The 16,689-nt window shown below is 36.6% G+C and overlaps 1 protein-coding gene across 2 annotated transcripts; it reads left to right on the top strand.

Moving 5' to 3' along the window:
* Window positions 1–13,466: 13,466 nt before the first annotated feature.
* Window positions 13,467–15,969, top strand: LOC104229437 (probable caffeoyl-CoA O-methyltransferase At4g26220). 2 transcript variants are annotated; one of them, XM_009782088.2, is made up of 6 exons: window positions 13,467–13,637; window positions 14,451–14,521; window positions 14,611–14,690; window positions 15,015–15,159; window positions 15,247–15,378; window positions 15,533–15,969. In XM_009782088.2, exons 2-6 carry the CDS (start codon window positions 14,459–14,461, stop codon window positions 15,818–15,820), a joined length of 708 nt encoding a protein of 235 aa, XP_009780390.1. In that variant the 5' UTR covers window positions 13,467–13,637; window positions 14,451–14,458; the 3' UTR covers window positions 15,821–15,969. The 2 variants fall into 2 exon arrangements, with proteins under 2 accessions (XP_009780390.1, XP_070011606.1); XM_070155505.1 differs by having other exon boundaries at window positions 13,490–13,637; window positions 14,448–14,521.
* Window positions 15,970–16,689: the final 720 nt, after the last annotated feature.

Genomic DNA, 16,689 nt, shown 5'->3' with positions numbered 1-16,689 from the left:
ATCCCTCAAATTTGCATATCATTATGCAAAGGTGTCATGGTTCGAAGGCACCATCTTCATGGCCCAAGAACATCATTTCATGGCCTGTAAATTCCTCACTAAACAAGTCATGGCCCAGGACGTCATGGTCCAAGAGCGTCATCTTTAACCGTCCAAAGACAACCTTCATGGTCCAAAGGGAATCTGCATCATGTTTAAATTTTCGCACAAATACATGCTTGTAGCATCTTTATCTGCAGGTAACCAGTAAGCAACCACTATCCTAGCAGGAGCGATCACGCTCTAGTTCCTTCAACTATCTCAAACCTTAGCCGCTCACCATGGCCGCTTCCACATCTCGTGTCCATTCTTGCAATGACGTCATCGGTATATTCCACCAATAAATTTGGAACTACACATGGCCTGATTCCTGTAAAACCAGGGATATGTAGGCAACTCGAAAGACTGTAGTCCAGCATCTATCTTTCAAAAATATCACATCCGGTCAAAATTGGCCATCATTTCTTTACCCAAAAACTCTTTCATCCTTCCCGGGCAAAGATGGGCAGTTGTTGATACCCAATTTTTCTCTATATATTTTTAACATGTATACATACTTTCAAAATAGTATATATGCATATATAAGCATGCATAAGCATTTTTTAATTTTTTCTATAATTTTAAAGGCTTCAAATTGATTTATTTCTTCCCTTTTTACTTATAAAATTTCCAATAATTATCTTTCAAATTATTTTTGTGGTGATTTAGTCATCTAAATTCTATATTTATGCCAAAATATTGTTTAAATATTTTAGTGCATTTTTTATAATTGCATATACATTTTAAAGTTAATTTGCATATATTTGCGATACTAGCCATATAATGCATAATTACGATATTAATACATAAAATGGTATTTTATATTTTTAAAGTGTTAAGCAACTATTTTTAATCATTTTAGTACATGAAATATTTTTGGAAATTATTTTATTAATTTTTATAAATTATACTGAAAATGGCTATTTAAAATCTAGCCTAATTTCATTTCAATTTCAGCCCCAATACCCAGCCTAATTTTTGGATTAAATTACCCAGACCCAAAACGCTACCTAACCTGACCTAACTCTGGCTAAATCCTGGTTGTTGATCAATTTTGATCAACGACCCGGATTGAACCTTGCCTTAATTAACTTAAGTAACCCCTTCCCTAAACCCCTCTAACCTAATTCATTTTACACCTTATACTATCGTCACCTAATCCTCTCTGCTCTCAAACTCTCTCAAAATAAACCCTAATCTCCAAACGCCGACCCCATCTATGGCCATCTCCGGTGACCTATCACTATCTCTCAGGCCTCCAATGGCTTCTCTCATGTCATTCTTGCCATCTCTAAGGCTCTTAAGGGACCAGGGCCATGTCGACTTGCATTTAGGGTTCATATCTTGCCTGTTCCTGGCCATTCCAGTGTGATTTCGAGTGAAATCATTTTATATTAGCTACAATCTAAGGGTTTTTCAGTATGTTTCTTCATCTCTGTATGGTTCTTTTCGAAACCCTAATTTCTTTTCCAAACCTCCTAGATCTGTACAGATCTAAGATGATTTGAGTTTGTTTCTTGTGTGTTTTACAATAGCCTTGAGATTCTTTACAAGAATTGTAGGATTTTAAGTGATTTTTTTAAAAAAAAATTAGGGTTTCCGAAAAATTTTTAAACTTTGTTTAATGATTCTTTGTGTTTAAACTTCTGATTCTCACACATTTTGACTAATTTTATGAACCAGCTGCAACCCTAGCCACTTTGTACTGAAAACCCTAATTTTTTGGGTTCTTCGTTTGGTTTATGGATGTTGGTACCTCTGACTGTGTTCTTGCCTTGGGTTCTTGTGACTTCTCATGGTTTACTTGTCCTAGTATGCTTCTACTGAATTTTCTTAGTTCAACCTTTCACTGATATTACGAACTTGTGTTTATACTAACCATTCATCAAGACCTGTATCTTTCTCATTGAATTAGTATTGTTTAACTTTTGTTTTGTTAAAGCTATATGTCGATTCCTGACTATCCAATGTTTTACCTTATTTATATGTTAAACGTGTTGACTCTTTTCATTACTGTCTCTTTGATTGAACCATTGAATATTCGGAATTGCTTATTTCTTGGGTTAATTTGAACAATTTCCCTTAAACTTTCGATTCTTACCTTTCTACTCGATTTGATTGATTTGCTTGCCTTAATTAATCTTCCCTTACCTTGTCTACATTATTACTTGATTCTTAGTGTTATTTCCTTAATCAGAACTTTATGTATCTACCCCTAATTGCCTATTTTGTACCTAGGTCTTTGAAATCTTTCCTTATTTGGTACATGTTTTTTACCATTTGAAATGACTCCCTAAATTAAGGGGACACTTGGACTGATTTTACTTTAATTGATTTCGAGATTCTCCAATTACTGAATAATTTGATTCTTACCTTATTTACCTAGCTTTCAAACTATTATTTATATGTTTTCTTCTACTCTCATTAGACAGAACATTGAGTTCACAAAAAGCACACTTACACGTTAAAAGTTCTCTTTCTCTTCTGCTATTTGTGATACTTGCTGATCTAGCCGGTTGAATGCTAAGGCTAGATATTGGAACATTATTTGCTTTATATTCTACACCTTTCTTCAACTGGTATGTCTGTAATTAAGTTTTGAGATTCAAACCCCATGTGTTTTCATTCTTGCACTAGTTCATCAATTATGAGTTCAATTTCCTGCCTACTTCTTTGCTTAGTATGTCTAAAATCTGCATGTTCAGTGTGTTCTTTACATTCTGCACTCTTTCTTGCTTACTTCCTTGCCTAGCATGTCTAAATTTCTGCCATGTCCAATGTATGTTTTTTCCTGCTTATTTCTTTGCCTAGCATGCCTAACCTATTAAAATCCCCAAGATCCTAAGTGTTGTATGCAGTTTGTGAATATATGTTTCCTTTATCCCTATCCATGTACCCTAATGTTATTCTTATGTGTCACCATTCTCGTGTGAGATCTGTTTGTTAAGTGATCCTTTCCTGAATTTGAATGTCTCTTATGACCAACTGATTGTCTGTTGTCTTCTACCAATAAGTTATTCCTTGTTTTTTGAAAAACGTTCCTACTTCTGAAGTGATCCCTGTACTATTTTCAAAACAAAACTATGTCAAGTACTCTCACACTACTCCTAGAATGTTAGGTTCTGCTCCTCTAGCATGTGTACTGCCTTGAGATCCTTAGAAATCTGAACTATGGCATGTCAGAGCTGGCCCTTCCACACTGCACTTAAATCAGTTCTTGTTTGAGAAAGGTCTAGGTGTGAGCACTGCCCGGGATCCTTGAGCTCCTTAGGGAACTCTGACACACCTAGACAAGATACTGTCTATAGAACCTTGGCATTTGAGGCTATTGGAGGTTTGGGAAAGTCATTTGGGCCTGCTTCAGGCTCCCTATAGTTAACTTCTTCTTTTCTTATTTATGTAATTTATTCAGCTGGTCTGTAATAATTATTTGTAAATAACATTGGGGTGATTAGTGGAAAAGGGGTGGGTAGTTACATATCTGTGGGGTAACTCGGGTAGATACCATGCCTATAGTATTGTGTTAATGTACTTGCTATGTTTGTTTCACCATACTAGAAACCATGCATATAGGGTTTAAAAGGTTTCAATAATAGAAATCATGTCTATAGGGTTAAAATCAACTTTATAATTAGAAATCATGCCTATAAGATCTAAATGGCTTTATAATTAGATATCATGCCTATAGAGTGTAAAGTGATTAAGTTTTCTGTTATAACATGTATTTACATTTGTCTCAATAGAAATCATGCCTATGAGTTCCAACATCAGCTCTTAACAATTAGATACCATGCCTATAGGAATTAAAGTCAAAAATCCTGCCTATAGAATTTAAATCAATTTAGTTAAACAAAATAGTTTAACCCATGTTAGTTCCTTTTTGAACTGGTTTAATCAACTGTCCGCTTCTTTAATGCGTTTTCAAATACTGTCCTAATTTTGCTATCACTAGAAAGCATGTCTATAGGATCTCAAGTGTCCGTTTAAAAGGTTGTTCATTGTTTTACTGCATCAATGTAGGTACCATGCTCTTAGGATATCACTGTTCTGCATTTAGGCAAGCCTATAGGGCAATTAAAATTCTGAAACTCTGAAACTGTGCTTTTGCTACTTAAAACTGTCCAGATTTAACAGGTCTAAATTAGTAGGCAAGCTAAATAGGGTTTTTTACACCTTGTCCTAAGTCAATACTGCATAATCCCTACTCACCTAGATATCATGTTCTAGGATTTTCTCTTAAATACCTGGTTGTTGTTTGAAGACGTGCATTTACTTGTTCTATTTGTGGAGGTGACTATGAGCCTATAATCTGTTCTCCTTAAATATAGTCCTACTTGTTCTTGATTGACGCCTAGACTTTTATCCTTAAAACCTTAGGAAGGTCTAGAACTGTCCAAAAGTAGAGGTCCTAACATACTTCCAGGGCCACAAGGAAGGGACGGGTAATGCACGTATTGGACATTTTCAAGGTTGCTAGAACGTTTTAGGCTATGACCAAGGGGAGGGACTTGGGTAGAAAAGGATATGATGATTACGCGCTAATGTCACGTGTAGCCCCTCATTGAGGAGTGTTTACCGGGCATTGTGTGGGGTGATCCTATAGGCTAAGCAACATAGGACCCCTTTTCCCACTTCTCGATGTTTAAACTTTACTCTTTTATATGCAACTTGTTCAAATTCTTTGCCTTATTATTTGAGTCATACAATGTCCAACATGCTTTTATTTGCAATTATATGTTTTAACTCCTCACTTGTTAAAGGACTAATTCATAAGTATAAGTTCAGTCGAGACCCACCATTGTGGACCGAGAGGGGTGCCTAACACCTTTTCCTCAAGGTTATTTCGAGCCCTTATCCTAAATCTCTGGTAACGCAAACTAGTCTAAGAGTTAATCGCCCTAGGTTCCCTAACGCACTATAATCCATTAGGTGGAGACTCTTCAAAATACCCAAATCCCAAAAGGAAATGAGTTATTACCCCCATGAACATCGGAACCTGAACTTTCTCCGCGGAGGAAAAAAGGGGGGCCCAACATTCGCCCGACTCTTCGATGGTTCGATAAGAACCTCGATTGTGAGCTGTTATGTAGCGATAAATGAGAACCTCGAGAGGTTTCGTTCGATAGCTGAATTGTTTTGAAGCCTGTTGTTTGGAGCTGATATGATCGAAGCTCTTTTGTTTATGCCGAGGTTCGCCTGATTAACTGGTTCTTTTTGAAGTATTTGAAATAATTAAAGGCCTGTGATTTTATAGTGATGGTCGGGCGTCCCCGAGTTGCGTGAGTTTGGATTGAGCCTTGTGACCATAGTCATTGCATTTGGTCGTAGCCTTTCAGTCCCCAAGTGAAGTAGTTTCGGCGTTTACATCGAGGGTATGCCTTTTTAGGGATCTTACAAGTTTGAATGTATAGCCTTAACTTTAAGATCGGGATTTATGCCTTTTGTAAGGTCTTATAATTTCTAACATGCCTTACTTGAGGTATTACAGTTTTGGTTACTTGGTACAAGTGTAACTCATGCCTTGCTTGAGGTCTTACAGTTTTGGTGTTGCCTTGTAGAGGTCTTATACTATTGATAATGCCTCGTGGAGGTCTTACATTTTCTGGTATTGCCACATCGAGGGCTTTCGGGCTCGAGGTTGCCTGCTTGGGGTGTTACGGCCTTGAGTTTCTGATTGCTCGATGGGATGACAATCGACGACAGTCCCCGAGACGTTGAAAGTTTTTTGGCTCTAGAGCCGTTCTTTATAAACTTGGTTTTGCCTCATTGAGGGCTTACGAGTTCGAAGTTTCCGACCTAGAGGTCATATGGCTTCAAGTTGTTGATGTCAGTCGCCGAGTATTCGTGAGATTTTTTGAGGCGCGAAGCATTTTTGGTGGTAAAAGATACCCCTTTGATTACTTAGTACAAGTATACATGTTTTCGCCGTCAAGGGCTCAATTATTCTATGCAGACACGGTTCATTTGATCGTTTGGCCCGATACATCATTTTCCAATTGAGACCCTTTGTGGCTCATCTTGACTTCGAGAAGGTGACCTTCCGGGGGGATACCCCCTAGTGTTCGAGGTTGATTGGAGAAAAGCCTTGAATACTTGTTAAGTTCCCCTTAGGTAGCATATAAATGTTGCCTCATTAAAATTCTTGCCGGTAAAACCCTTCTTGGGATAAAACCTGATCGAAGGAAAAGAATGCAATGTATGCTTTGAAACCTAAGGTCTTCGAGCTGGACAGCATTTTGACTGTTCTGATCGGACGCCTGCACAAAGGTTAGTGTAAGATTTAAATAAAAAGGGAGATAGTTATAACTTAGTGGTGATGGCGCTTTGAGCCTCGATATGCTTCAAACATTTGCTTCGAGGATGCGGCATGGTCCTTTGTTTGTTTTATTCGGGTGTAGCCGAGAATGTGTCTCGTGATTGCTACTTCACTGTTTGCTTATCCTTTGGCTCCTTCGATGTTTAAGGCATCAATGTCGGTGCCACATCGTGCACTGCGAACATCTCCCTCACTGCATGTTGTTCCCCATACACGGTTTTTATTCCATCCTTCATCGAAAACTTCATCATTTGATGAAGGGTTGATGGCACCGATCTCATACAGTATATCCATGGCCTTCTGAGCAAGTCATTGTACCTCATGTCTCATTTGATGACATGAAATTTGGCATTTTGGGTCATGCCGGCCACGTTGATCGGGAGGGTGATTTCCCCTTTTGTTGTTTCGCTCGCCATGTTGAATCCATTGAGGACTCGAGAGGTGGGCACGATCTGGTCGAGCAATTCGAGCAGCTCCACCACCCTCGACCTAATAATGTTGGCTGAGCTACTTGGATCCACAAGCACACGCTTAACTTGAAATGTATTCACAAGAAAAGAAATTACCAAGGCATCGTTATGAGGTTGAGACAGGGCCTCAATGTCCTCGTCGCTGAATGTGAGAGCATCTTCGGGTATATAACCCCGAGTTCGCTTCTTCCTGGTGATGGATATTTTTGTTCTTTTGACAATGGGTTCCTGGGGGATGTCGATTCCTCCAACAATCATGTGGATGACATGTTGCGGCTCATGTATTTCATTTTTCCTGTTCGTCTCTCTTACTCGGAACTGATTTTTGGCTCGGTCGCTAAGGAACTCTCGGAGGTGCCTTTTGCTGAGTAGTCGGGCTACTTCTTCTTGGAGTTGTCTACAATCTTCGGTCCTATGATTGTATGTGCTGTGAAATTCGCACACTAAGTTGGGGTTCCTCTGCGACGGATTTGATAGTACAGGTCTTGGCCACTTGGTATCTTTGATTTTACCTATGGCCGATACGATGTGCGAAACATCGATGTTGAAGTTGTACTCAGATACCCGGGGTGCCTCAGTCAGCCCTGTGTATTTGTCGAATCTGGCTCTATTTATGAGTCCCCGAGGATTCTAACCTCGATCTGTCCTTCGGTCATTTCGGGGTATGTTACGCTTTGGGGCGTTTCTTCGATCTTCAGTGTATGGTTGGTACATTTCCTTGTTTGGCTTTGGCTCCTTTGCCAGGAGTCTGCTTGGATATACCGAGCCTGAGGGGGCTCCCAGTTGGTCATCCTCGACCCTACTCTTCGATTGATATCGGTTATGGACATCCGACCAAGTCACGATGGGATATTCGACCAAGTTCTACGTTAGTTGCTTCGAAGCCATCGAGCTTCGTTCATTCAAACCTTGGCTGAAGGCCTGTACTACCTAGTCATCGGAGACTGGTGGTAATTCCATTCGCTCCATTTGAAAGCGAGATACGAACTCCCGCAGCATCTCGTTTTCTCTTTGTTTGATTTTGAAGATGTCGGATTTCCTTGTAGCCACCTTGATGGCACTGGCATGTGCCTTTATGAAAGAATCTTCCAGCTGGCAAATAAGTCTATCGAATTTGGAGCTAGGTTGTGATACCACATCATGGCCCCTTTCGAAAGTGTTTCTCCAAACTTTTTTAGTAGGACGGATTCTATCTCGTCGTCTCTCAGGTCATTGCCCTTCACCGCACAAGTGTAAGCAGTGACGTGCTCGTTGGGGTCTAAGGTTTTGTTGTACTTCGGAAGGTCGAGCATTCTGAATTTCTTCGGGATGGGCTTTGGAGCGGCATTTGACGGGAATGGCTTTTGTACGAATTTCCTTGAATCAACACCCTTCAGGATCGGGGGTGGACCCGGGATCTGGTAGACCCTTAAATTCTAGATCTCCACTTTTTATCGTTAGCTTCTATCATCTTTTCGCCCGATTCAATCCTCTTTGTGAGGTCCTCGAGCATCTTCATAATAGCGGGGTTGGTTGCTGACCTGTTGTTACTCGATCTTTCCGGTACCTATTCGGCTCGAGGAGTCATTTTCGGTGCTGCTGTGCTTGGGGTTTTTTGGTAGCTTTGCACTTGAGCAATCGCCAGCTGTTGTACCTGTAACATCTCAAAAATAAAGTGAAGGCTAACCTCTTGTTCCCCTTGTGTTGGGATTTCCTGAGCTTCTTGTTGGTTTTTTTGGTGTATACTCCTGTTAGTGTGGGAGTTTACATCGACGTGTTGGGCATTGCGTGAGACCACATCCATGGGAATTGGTTCTGGTGCATCCTCAGGGTTTCGTGGTGGTACACCAATACATGGAATAGCTACACCATTCTCTCCTTGCTCCTCAAGACCGTTGTTTTCATGTGCGTTTACTGAGTTAGATATTTTGACCTGAAATCAAAGATTCTTGGACAAGAAAAAGTGTGAAAGATAACTTGCGTTATGTAGTAAACCAGCAAGAAAACAATCACTATTATTTTTAGCCCCTCGGTGGGTGCCAAACTGTTTACCTTGAAAATGGTAATTACAATTAGATTTGATTTTGTGGTTCTAAAAATACGTGATTTATTTTTATGCTAGTTGTTAGGCGGATGCTAAGTATGAGACTAGGAAATAAGATAAGAGTTTGAAGGCAGTATGTTAAGCAAACAGAGAGGCTGAGAATCGGGGCCTCGAGCTGGCCTATACGGGGCCACGAGGTCGAGCTAAGTGTTAGGCTACGAACGGCCGATGAATGACTAACAATTCTAAGAGCTTTGATCTGAGCTCTTTATGATCAATAATAAATAATAAATGAAGAAAAATTAATGGAAGATAATAAATGTAAGCAATAAATATAAATAATAGAATCAAGGGAGAATGTGTTTAAGTTAGAGAGCAGAGAATGTTCTTGTATTGAATATTGTGTATCTCTACAAAATGACAAGGGTCCCCTTTATATATGCGAAGAAATCTCAACATAGTACAAATACATTTATTACAAAGATATATGGCTGGTACAGCCATATAATGTCATGGTACGGGCTCGTGCTAGCCTAATAGACTGGGTCAGCCTTAATCACGTGCCTTGGGAACTTCCCGCTTTTCCATCATAACTACCGATTTGTACTTCCCCGAGGTCGAACGTTGAGAACCCTTCGGGGTCGAATCTCGACCCTTGCCTCGAGCCTTTAGAAGCGTCATAATAACTATCAAATCGGACCCTCTGATTTTTACCGAATACAGCCATCCTATTCATACTTAAAACTCGCCAAACTTCTTTTGATCATCTAATTATTTAAAGAAGGAAGGGACATTCACCACATATTATTGTCACATATGGGGCCTTTTTCAATGTAGCCTCTTTACCTTTATTAGGTAGGGGTAAGGTTTGCGTACAAACTATCCTCCCCAGATCCCACTTGTAAAATTTTACTGGATTTGTTGCTGTTGTTGTTATGGGGCCATTTTCAATGTCATTATTAACATGATGTTACATCTGAATGTTAGAAAATGTTAGTCCTTTTTCATGTAGTGTTTCTTAATTAATATCTAACGATTATCTATAATTATCTAGAAGGTTTAAAATTTAAGGCTATTTACATATAATTTAGATAACTCAAATATTTAACCGGTTAGTGTCAAATATAAAAATAGAAAAAGGGTCTGATTTGTCCCTTTACTATGATAAATTGTTTAAGTTGTCCCCCATTATACTATTGGACCATAAAACTCCCTGCCGTTTTACTATCCTAACAAATGTATCCTTAATTGGATGGAAGGGACATGTGGCACTTATCCGTGCCCTTTTTACATTTGGGCACATATTAAATCGACCCATCTCATTTCTTTTAACTCGATTCACTTCAAAAAAATCATTGCCCGAACCAAAGTCCACCCCCATTGCTTCTCTAATCTCTCTCTCTCTCCTCTTTTCCTTTTCACTGTATAACCATGGCCGAAATTTCCACAGGCGAACTCACCAGAAGCGATGGAGAATTTTCAGATTTGTCACCCCGCAGTTTCTCTTCCTCTTTTTCTATACCTACACACATATTTATACACAGATCTGGAGAAATATATACACGAGGTCAAAGATCTAGCTGGAAGTATAGCAACATTAGCCAATTGGTTCTGTTCCTGGGTAATTACAGAACCTCCATTTGGAAATTACCTTAAACACAATTCTTTCCTCTTTATTTTACCATTATTGACAAATCCCTTTGCAACTCACTCTTATAGATTTTACCACAAAAATATTTTCATCACCATTTTGAAGATGATGTTAAATGTTGCCAATTTCTGCTCAGCGCAAGCAAAAAATTTTAACACAACAGTGACATTTGGTCATTGATCTTCAAATTAGCAACGGTTTTTTCTAAACTCAGTCTAGGTCCTAATAAAGATTGCAACTTAATTCAGGAATTCTCATAAGATGTAAGCATGTTCCTTAAATTTTGGACTTTCTATTTGTGAAAATAACAATAAAATTGCCTCAGAATAGCAGCAACCTCTTCTTCGGCATTTCAAGATCCAACTGAGTAGCACCATATGGGGTGTCTCAGATCTCCACTATACTTCCAATTTTATTTGGCAGTGACAGCGAGTGTAGGGAAGGTGGTCCTGGAAGAAGAAACAAATGAAGGGGGATAAGGTGGAAGAAGAAGAAGGTTAGGTTATGGGTTTTGGCTCTTAGGTAATAGGGCGGGTCGAGTTTAATTTTAGACCAGATATACCAAGAGCCTTGGATATGTGTCACGTGCCCAATCCGTCAAAGAAGGGGTATATGTCTTCGAATAGTAAGACTATAAGGATTTTGCTGATCCAATAGTATAACGGAAGATAATTTTAAACAATTTCTAATAGTAGTGGGATATTTCAGAACTTTTTCCGATATGAAAATAGAGTCATACTGGGGGGAAATTCACTGGCTAGAGAATTATTTAAATTTTTAGAAAGCCGACTAAAATAAGTTTTGAATTAAGGATAATATTTTCACTTACATTATTATAGAAATAATTGTTATTGAAAAATAAAGTTTTAGAAACTGAAATTTTAAAATAGAAATAATTTCTGAAAGATATCAACACACCAAATAAGAGTTCAAGTAGATATAAAAGAGTTAAGTCGTATCCAAAGAGTCATTCATAGTCTCAACTTTTGATTTTTTTGGCCATAAATATGAGTTATTATTTTGCTTCCTGACTATTTTTAGGGTCCAATGACGCCAGCGAGAATGGTACCAAAAAAAATAGAATTATAACTAGAAGATTTAAGAAATGGTTAATCCTTTTCATGTAGTGTTTCTTAATTAATATATATTGATTATCTATATTTATCGATAAGGTTTAAATTTTAAGATTATTTATATATAATTCAAATAACTCAAATATTTGACATGATTAACGTCCGCACATCCGCGCCGATGCTAATACTAGTTATATAAAAAGTGATGACTTTTGATCCTAAACCATAAAACTACCCGTACAAGTTAAAAGTTTGTTAAACCTAAGGTATTATACAAGTTTTTACTTTTAAATGTATTTATTTTAAATAAGGATAAATTTTATAAATTCAGATATTAAAAAAAAATACTTTAATTATTTAGTATCCAGATCTTAATATTATATATCTCAATAATTATATATAACTATTTTGATTTAGATGTCTGAATTTTTTAGATTTATACTCACATACAAGCGTCTTAATCTTAAAAGAATAAATTGGATCTAAATGAATTTTTGAAGAGCATTTCAATACTTAATAAACCAAGTATAATATTAGAAAAGGACAGCTTTATCACATCATAATTTTCTACATTAAGGATGTGTTTGGTACGGAGGAAAATATTTTCTAGAAAATATTTTCATGAAAAATAAGTGGTTTTATCACTTTTTTTTTATTTGGTTGGTGAATGAAAAAAAAAATCGAAAATTATTTTCTAGTGTTTGGTTAAATAATAGAAATATTTTTTAGAAAAATAATTTTTTATGCTACTCTCTTCATTCGCCCGTCCCCCAAGTCCCCATATTTCATGTGCTCTCCCCCTCCCCCTCAAATATCCAATGTTTTTAGGACTCTATTTTCCTCAAGAATTTAATTATTCTTCTAAAAATTCACACAGACCCAAAAGAACTAATGTGCTGCTTTACTTTTTACGCAAAAACAATGTTGAAATTTGTGCTCCGTAACTAAAAGAAAATACTCTTTTTTTTTGTTGAAAAAGAAAGTAGCTTTCTACAACATAAAAATAAAGTATTCATTTTGTTGAAATGAAAGAAAATAATTTTTCTATATCATGAAAAGAAAATATTCATTTTGTTGAAATGAAAGAAAATATTTTTTACTACATCAATTTATTGAAATGAAAGAAAATACTTTTTATCAACACGAAAAGAAACTAATTTTTTATATTATGAAAAGAAAATACACATTTGTTGTAATACTTTATCTATAACATGAAAAGAAAATACTATTAATAATATTTCTATTTAGAGTGGGGTGAGTAGGGGTGAGGGTAGGGATAGGGGTGGGGATGGGTAGGTGGTTGGGGTAGGGTGGGTTGGTGGGGATGGGGAATAGGGTGGGAAAGGTTGAAGAAGAGTTTTTATCAACACGAAAAGAAACTAATTTTTTATATTATGAAAAGAAAATACACATTTGTTGTAATACTTTATCTATAACATGAAAAGAAAATACTATTAATAATATTTCTATTTAGAGTGGGGTGAGTAGGGGTGGGGGTGAGTAGGGGTGAGAGTAGGGGTAGGGTGGGGATGGGTAGGTGTAGGTGTGGGGTGAGTTGGTGTTAATGGGATAGGACGGGGAAGGTTGAAAAAAGTTTAGGAAAATATTTTCCTTTCTCATCAAGAGAATATTTTTCTCCAATTAAAGAAAATTGAATTCATAATGAAAATATTTTCCAAAATATTTAAGTCAACCAAATATGAGAAAATTGATAAATTTTGTACCAAACACACCCAAAGTTTTAATAGATCAAAAGAATTAAACAAAGTAGGTAAACATAATATCATAAATCATAAAATAAAAAATAAAAAAATAGTGCTATCAATCTAAAAGGGAAAAAAATTAAATATGAAGTGACGGTATTTTTTTGTCGAAAGAGGAAAAAAAAGAGGTTTCGAAAAAGATGGAGAATCCCAAAAGCTAAAGAGAAACCAAAAGAAATGTGAAGAGTGAAGACCGTCAGGAACTCATTTTGATCTGCACTTCATTTGAGCGGAGAAATCTAAGATTTAATCAAACCGAGCAGGTACTCTCTCTTGCTCTTCCTTTTTCTCTGGAATTTTGGGAATCAGATGCTTTGTAATGTTATTAGAACTATAATCATGTCTGCTGACTTCTAGTATTGTTGCACACAAAGATCCAGTGTGTGTGTGTGTGTGTGTTTTAATTTGAGTACAAAGTTAAAGACTAAAGTTATATGCACTGAACCATCTGGTCAATTAACCACTTGTAGGAGGTAACACTTTTGTAATCTCTCTTTATAGATTGTTTATGCAGCATTTCTATGTTAAACGAATAGAAGAAAAAAAGGGGAAAAGAAAAGATCAAATTGTTAGTAAAAAGGGATATTTAAACAGCAAAGCATTCTGCCGGTGAAATGTATGAAAAATTGTAGGATTTTGTGGGAAAAAAGAAGAAGAAATAAGATATCACCGCTATTTACCAAAAGAAAAAAATTAAATAAATGAATGAGTGGTATTGTAAATTAGGGTTACTTACCTATTTCAGTGAGCTGAATCCATATCCTATCTCTTGCAAGCCTCAGTAAGACATGAACTAAGTTGAATTCAATGTGGATCATGTAGTAAATTCCTCCCCAGGAACCTTTGTTCTTGAAAGCTTTTAGAATGTTAAAAAAAAAAGTATAGTAGCTAAACAGGCATTTTTGACTGAATTTAGATCATGTTGTCACAATAAGTCTTTAGATCCTCAAGAAACTCACCTGGAAGTTCCTCATTTAAATATCAATACCTTAAGGTTCATTTAGTTCCCTAAGTTTTCACCTGACCTTTGCTAGTTATTTATTGTTGTTTCCCTTTGTGTTCTTTTTGTCAAGAAGTCGAAGAAATGGAAGACAAGACGAAGTTGATGTCTACCAAGGGACTGCTTCAGAGTCAAGAATTGTATGAGGTACTCTTTTCTTATATGCATTTCGCTGTCCTACTTTTTCTTTCTTTTATTGAAATTACTGATCAGCTATTGTTTTCTCACGGCGCAAGTATATTCTGGAGACTAATGTGTATCCGCGCGAACCAGAGCCTCTCAAAGAGATTAGAGATATTACTGCCAATCATCCACGGTATTTTAATGCTCTCGTTATCCTATTCCATACTTGAGATGATTACTCATACTTAAAAATCGCCAAACTTCTTTTGATCATCTAAATTCTTTCAAGAATGCAGTGACATTCACATGTTAGCATTGTAAATGTCATCCTTAATATGCCGTTACATGAATCATGAAAGGCATAATCATGAAAGGCATAAGCATCTGTTTGTTTATGTAATAAAACTGGTCATCCTTAATATGCCATTACATGAATCATGAAAGGCATAAGCATCTGTTTGTTTATGTACTAAAACTGGTAGCTAAGTTGTATCGTTTGCATTTATTACAAGCTCAGATGTCTGATGGCGACTGCACCAGATGCTGGCCAAATGATATCCATGCTATTGGATCTAGTAAACGCCAAAAAGACAATTGAAATTGGAGTGTTCACAGGATATTCCTTGCTACTTACAGCTCTTACAATTCCTGATGATGGCAAGGCCAGTATCAACTGTAAATCTTTGTTTTCGCCCTAAAGTGTCTTCTCTAGTGCGTATAATAACATCTAAACAAATGTGTTGGTGCAGATTACTGCCATAGACCTTGATCAGGATGCATATGAGATGGGATTGCCAGTAATCAAAAAAGCTGGAGTTGAACACAAAATCAATTTCATCCAATCTCCAGCTTTACCAGTCCTTGACAAACTGTTGGAAGATGTGAGAAAAAATAACTCTGTATCCCCTCTGTTATTTCTTGTACTTAGTTCCTAACCCTTTGGGATGGATTTAACAGAATAATGACGAAATAAAAGACAACTAGAATCATGTATCTTATTCATATATGCTTAGCTTTTCACGGAATCAATTGCAGAATGACAACAAAGAAAGTTTTGACTTTGCATTCATTGACGCGGACAAAGTGAATTATCAAAAGTATCACGAGAGATTGCTGCAGCTTGTGAAGGTTGGAAGTATAATAGTATATGATAATACATTGTGGTCTGGAACTGTTGCAATGCCAGAGGAGTCTGTTTCAGAATCATTGAAGGAAGTCAGGCATCACACCATTGAGTTTAACAAGTTCCTGGCTGCTGATACCCGCATTCGACTTTCTCAAGTACCTTTAGGGGATGGTATTACAATCTGCAGGCGCTTGTGATCGTATATCGTATTCAAATATCGTATAGTACGTAGAAAGTACTATCAATTCTTTGGTTTCTTGTGAATAAATTGACAGACCTGGCTTTGCCTATGTGAATGTATTGTTATCCCTATAGTTTGAAATAAATAAAAACTCTTGTTATTGGATCTCATGCATCCACCTTTGTTATTCTTTATAATGTTTTGTGGAAAGAAATGGGTTGGGGGAAGAAAATGAGGTAAAATGTGCAGATGTAAAATAAAACCTTTGCTTCTAAAAAGTAAGTAATTATACCTGATATCCAATATCGTTGCTTTGGTTTAACGATATTTATATTGATTACAAACTTTAATATATACTTTTTAATCTTAATTTTATTTTTAATTAAAATTAATAAAAACCTTAACCAAAGTTTTCGTGATAAATATTTAAAATCATCTCTCTGTTTAAATAAACTAAAGCGCCGTTTGATTTGAAGATAAGTTATGCAAAGATTATTAACACAAGAATGTTTATGTTGTAATTAATAGCATAAGGAATGTTTATGTGGTGATTAATGACACGGATTGTTATATGATGAATAATATTTAATAATAAATGAATTATTATACGGTGATTAATGATGAATTCTTTAAGGGTATTTTTGTCTTTAATAATCTAATATGTACATCGCGACCCTAAAACCGATCCGGTTGTGATGGCACCTATCGTGAAACTAGGCCAGCCGACACAACTCCCAAATTAACCATTTATCACTAAAAATCACGTTTAAGCCTTTAATTTAAACAAATGTTTCATAATGTAAGTCTAAATGACAACAACAACAACAACAACAATAACCCAGTGTAATCCCACAAGTGGGGTCTGGGGAGGGTAATATGTACGCA

This window comes from Nicotiana sylvestris, chromosome 8 (assembly GCF_000393655.2).
Source record: "Nicotiana sylvestris chromosome 8, ASM39365v2, whole genome shotgun sequence".
Taxonomy (NCBI): domain Eukaryota; kingdom Viridiplantae; phylum Streptophyta; class Magnoliopsida; order Solanales; family Solanaceae; genus Nicotiana; species Nicotiana sylvestris.
Note: the sequence above shows the minus strand (reverse complement) of the source record. Positions and strands in the feature narration are given on the sequence as shown.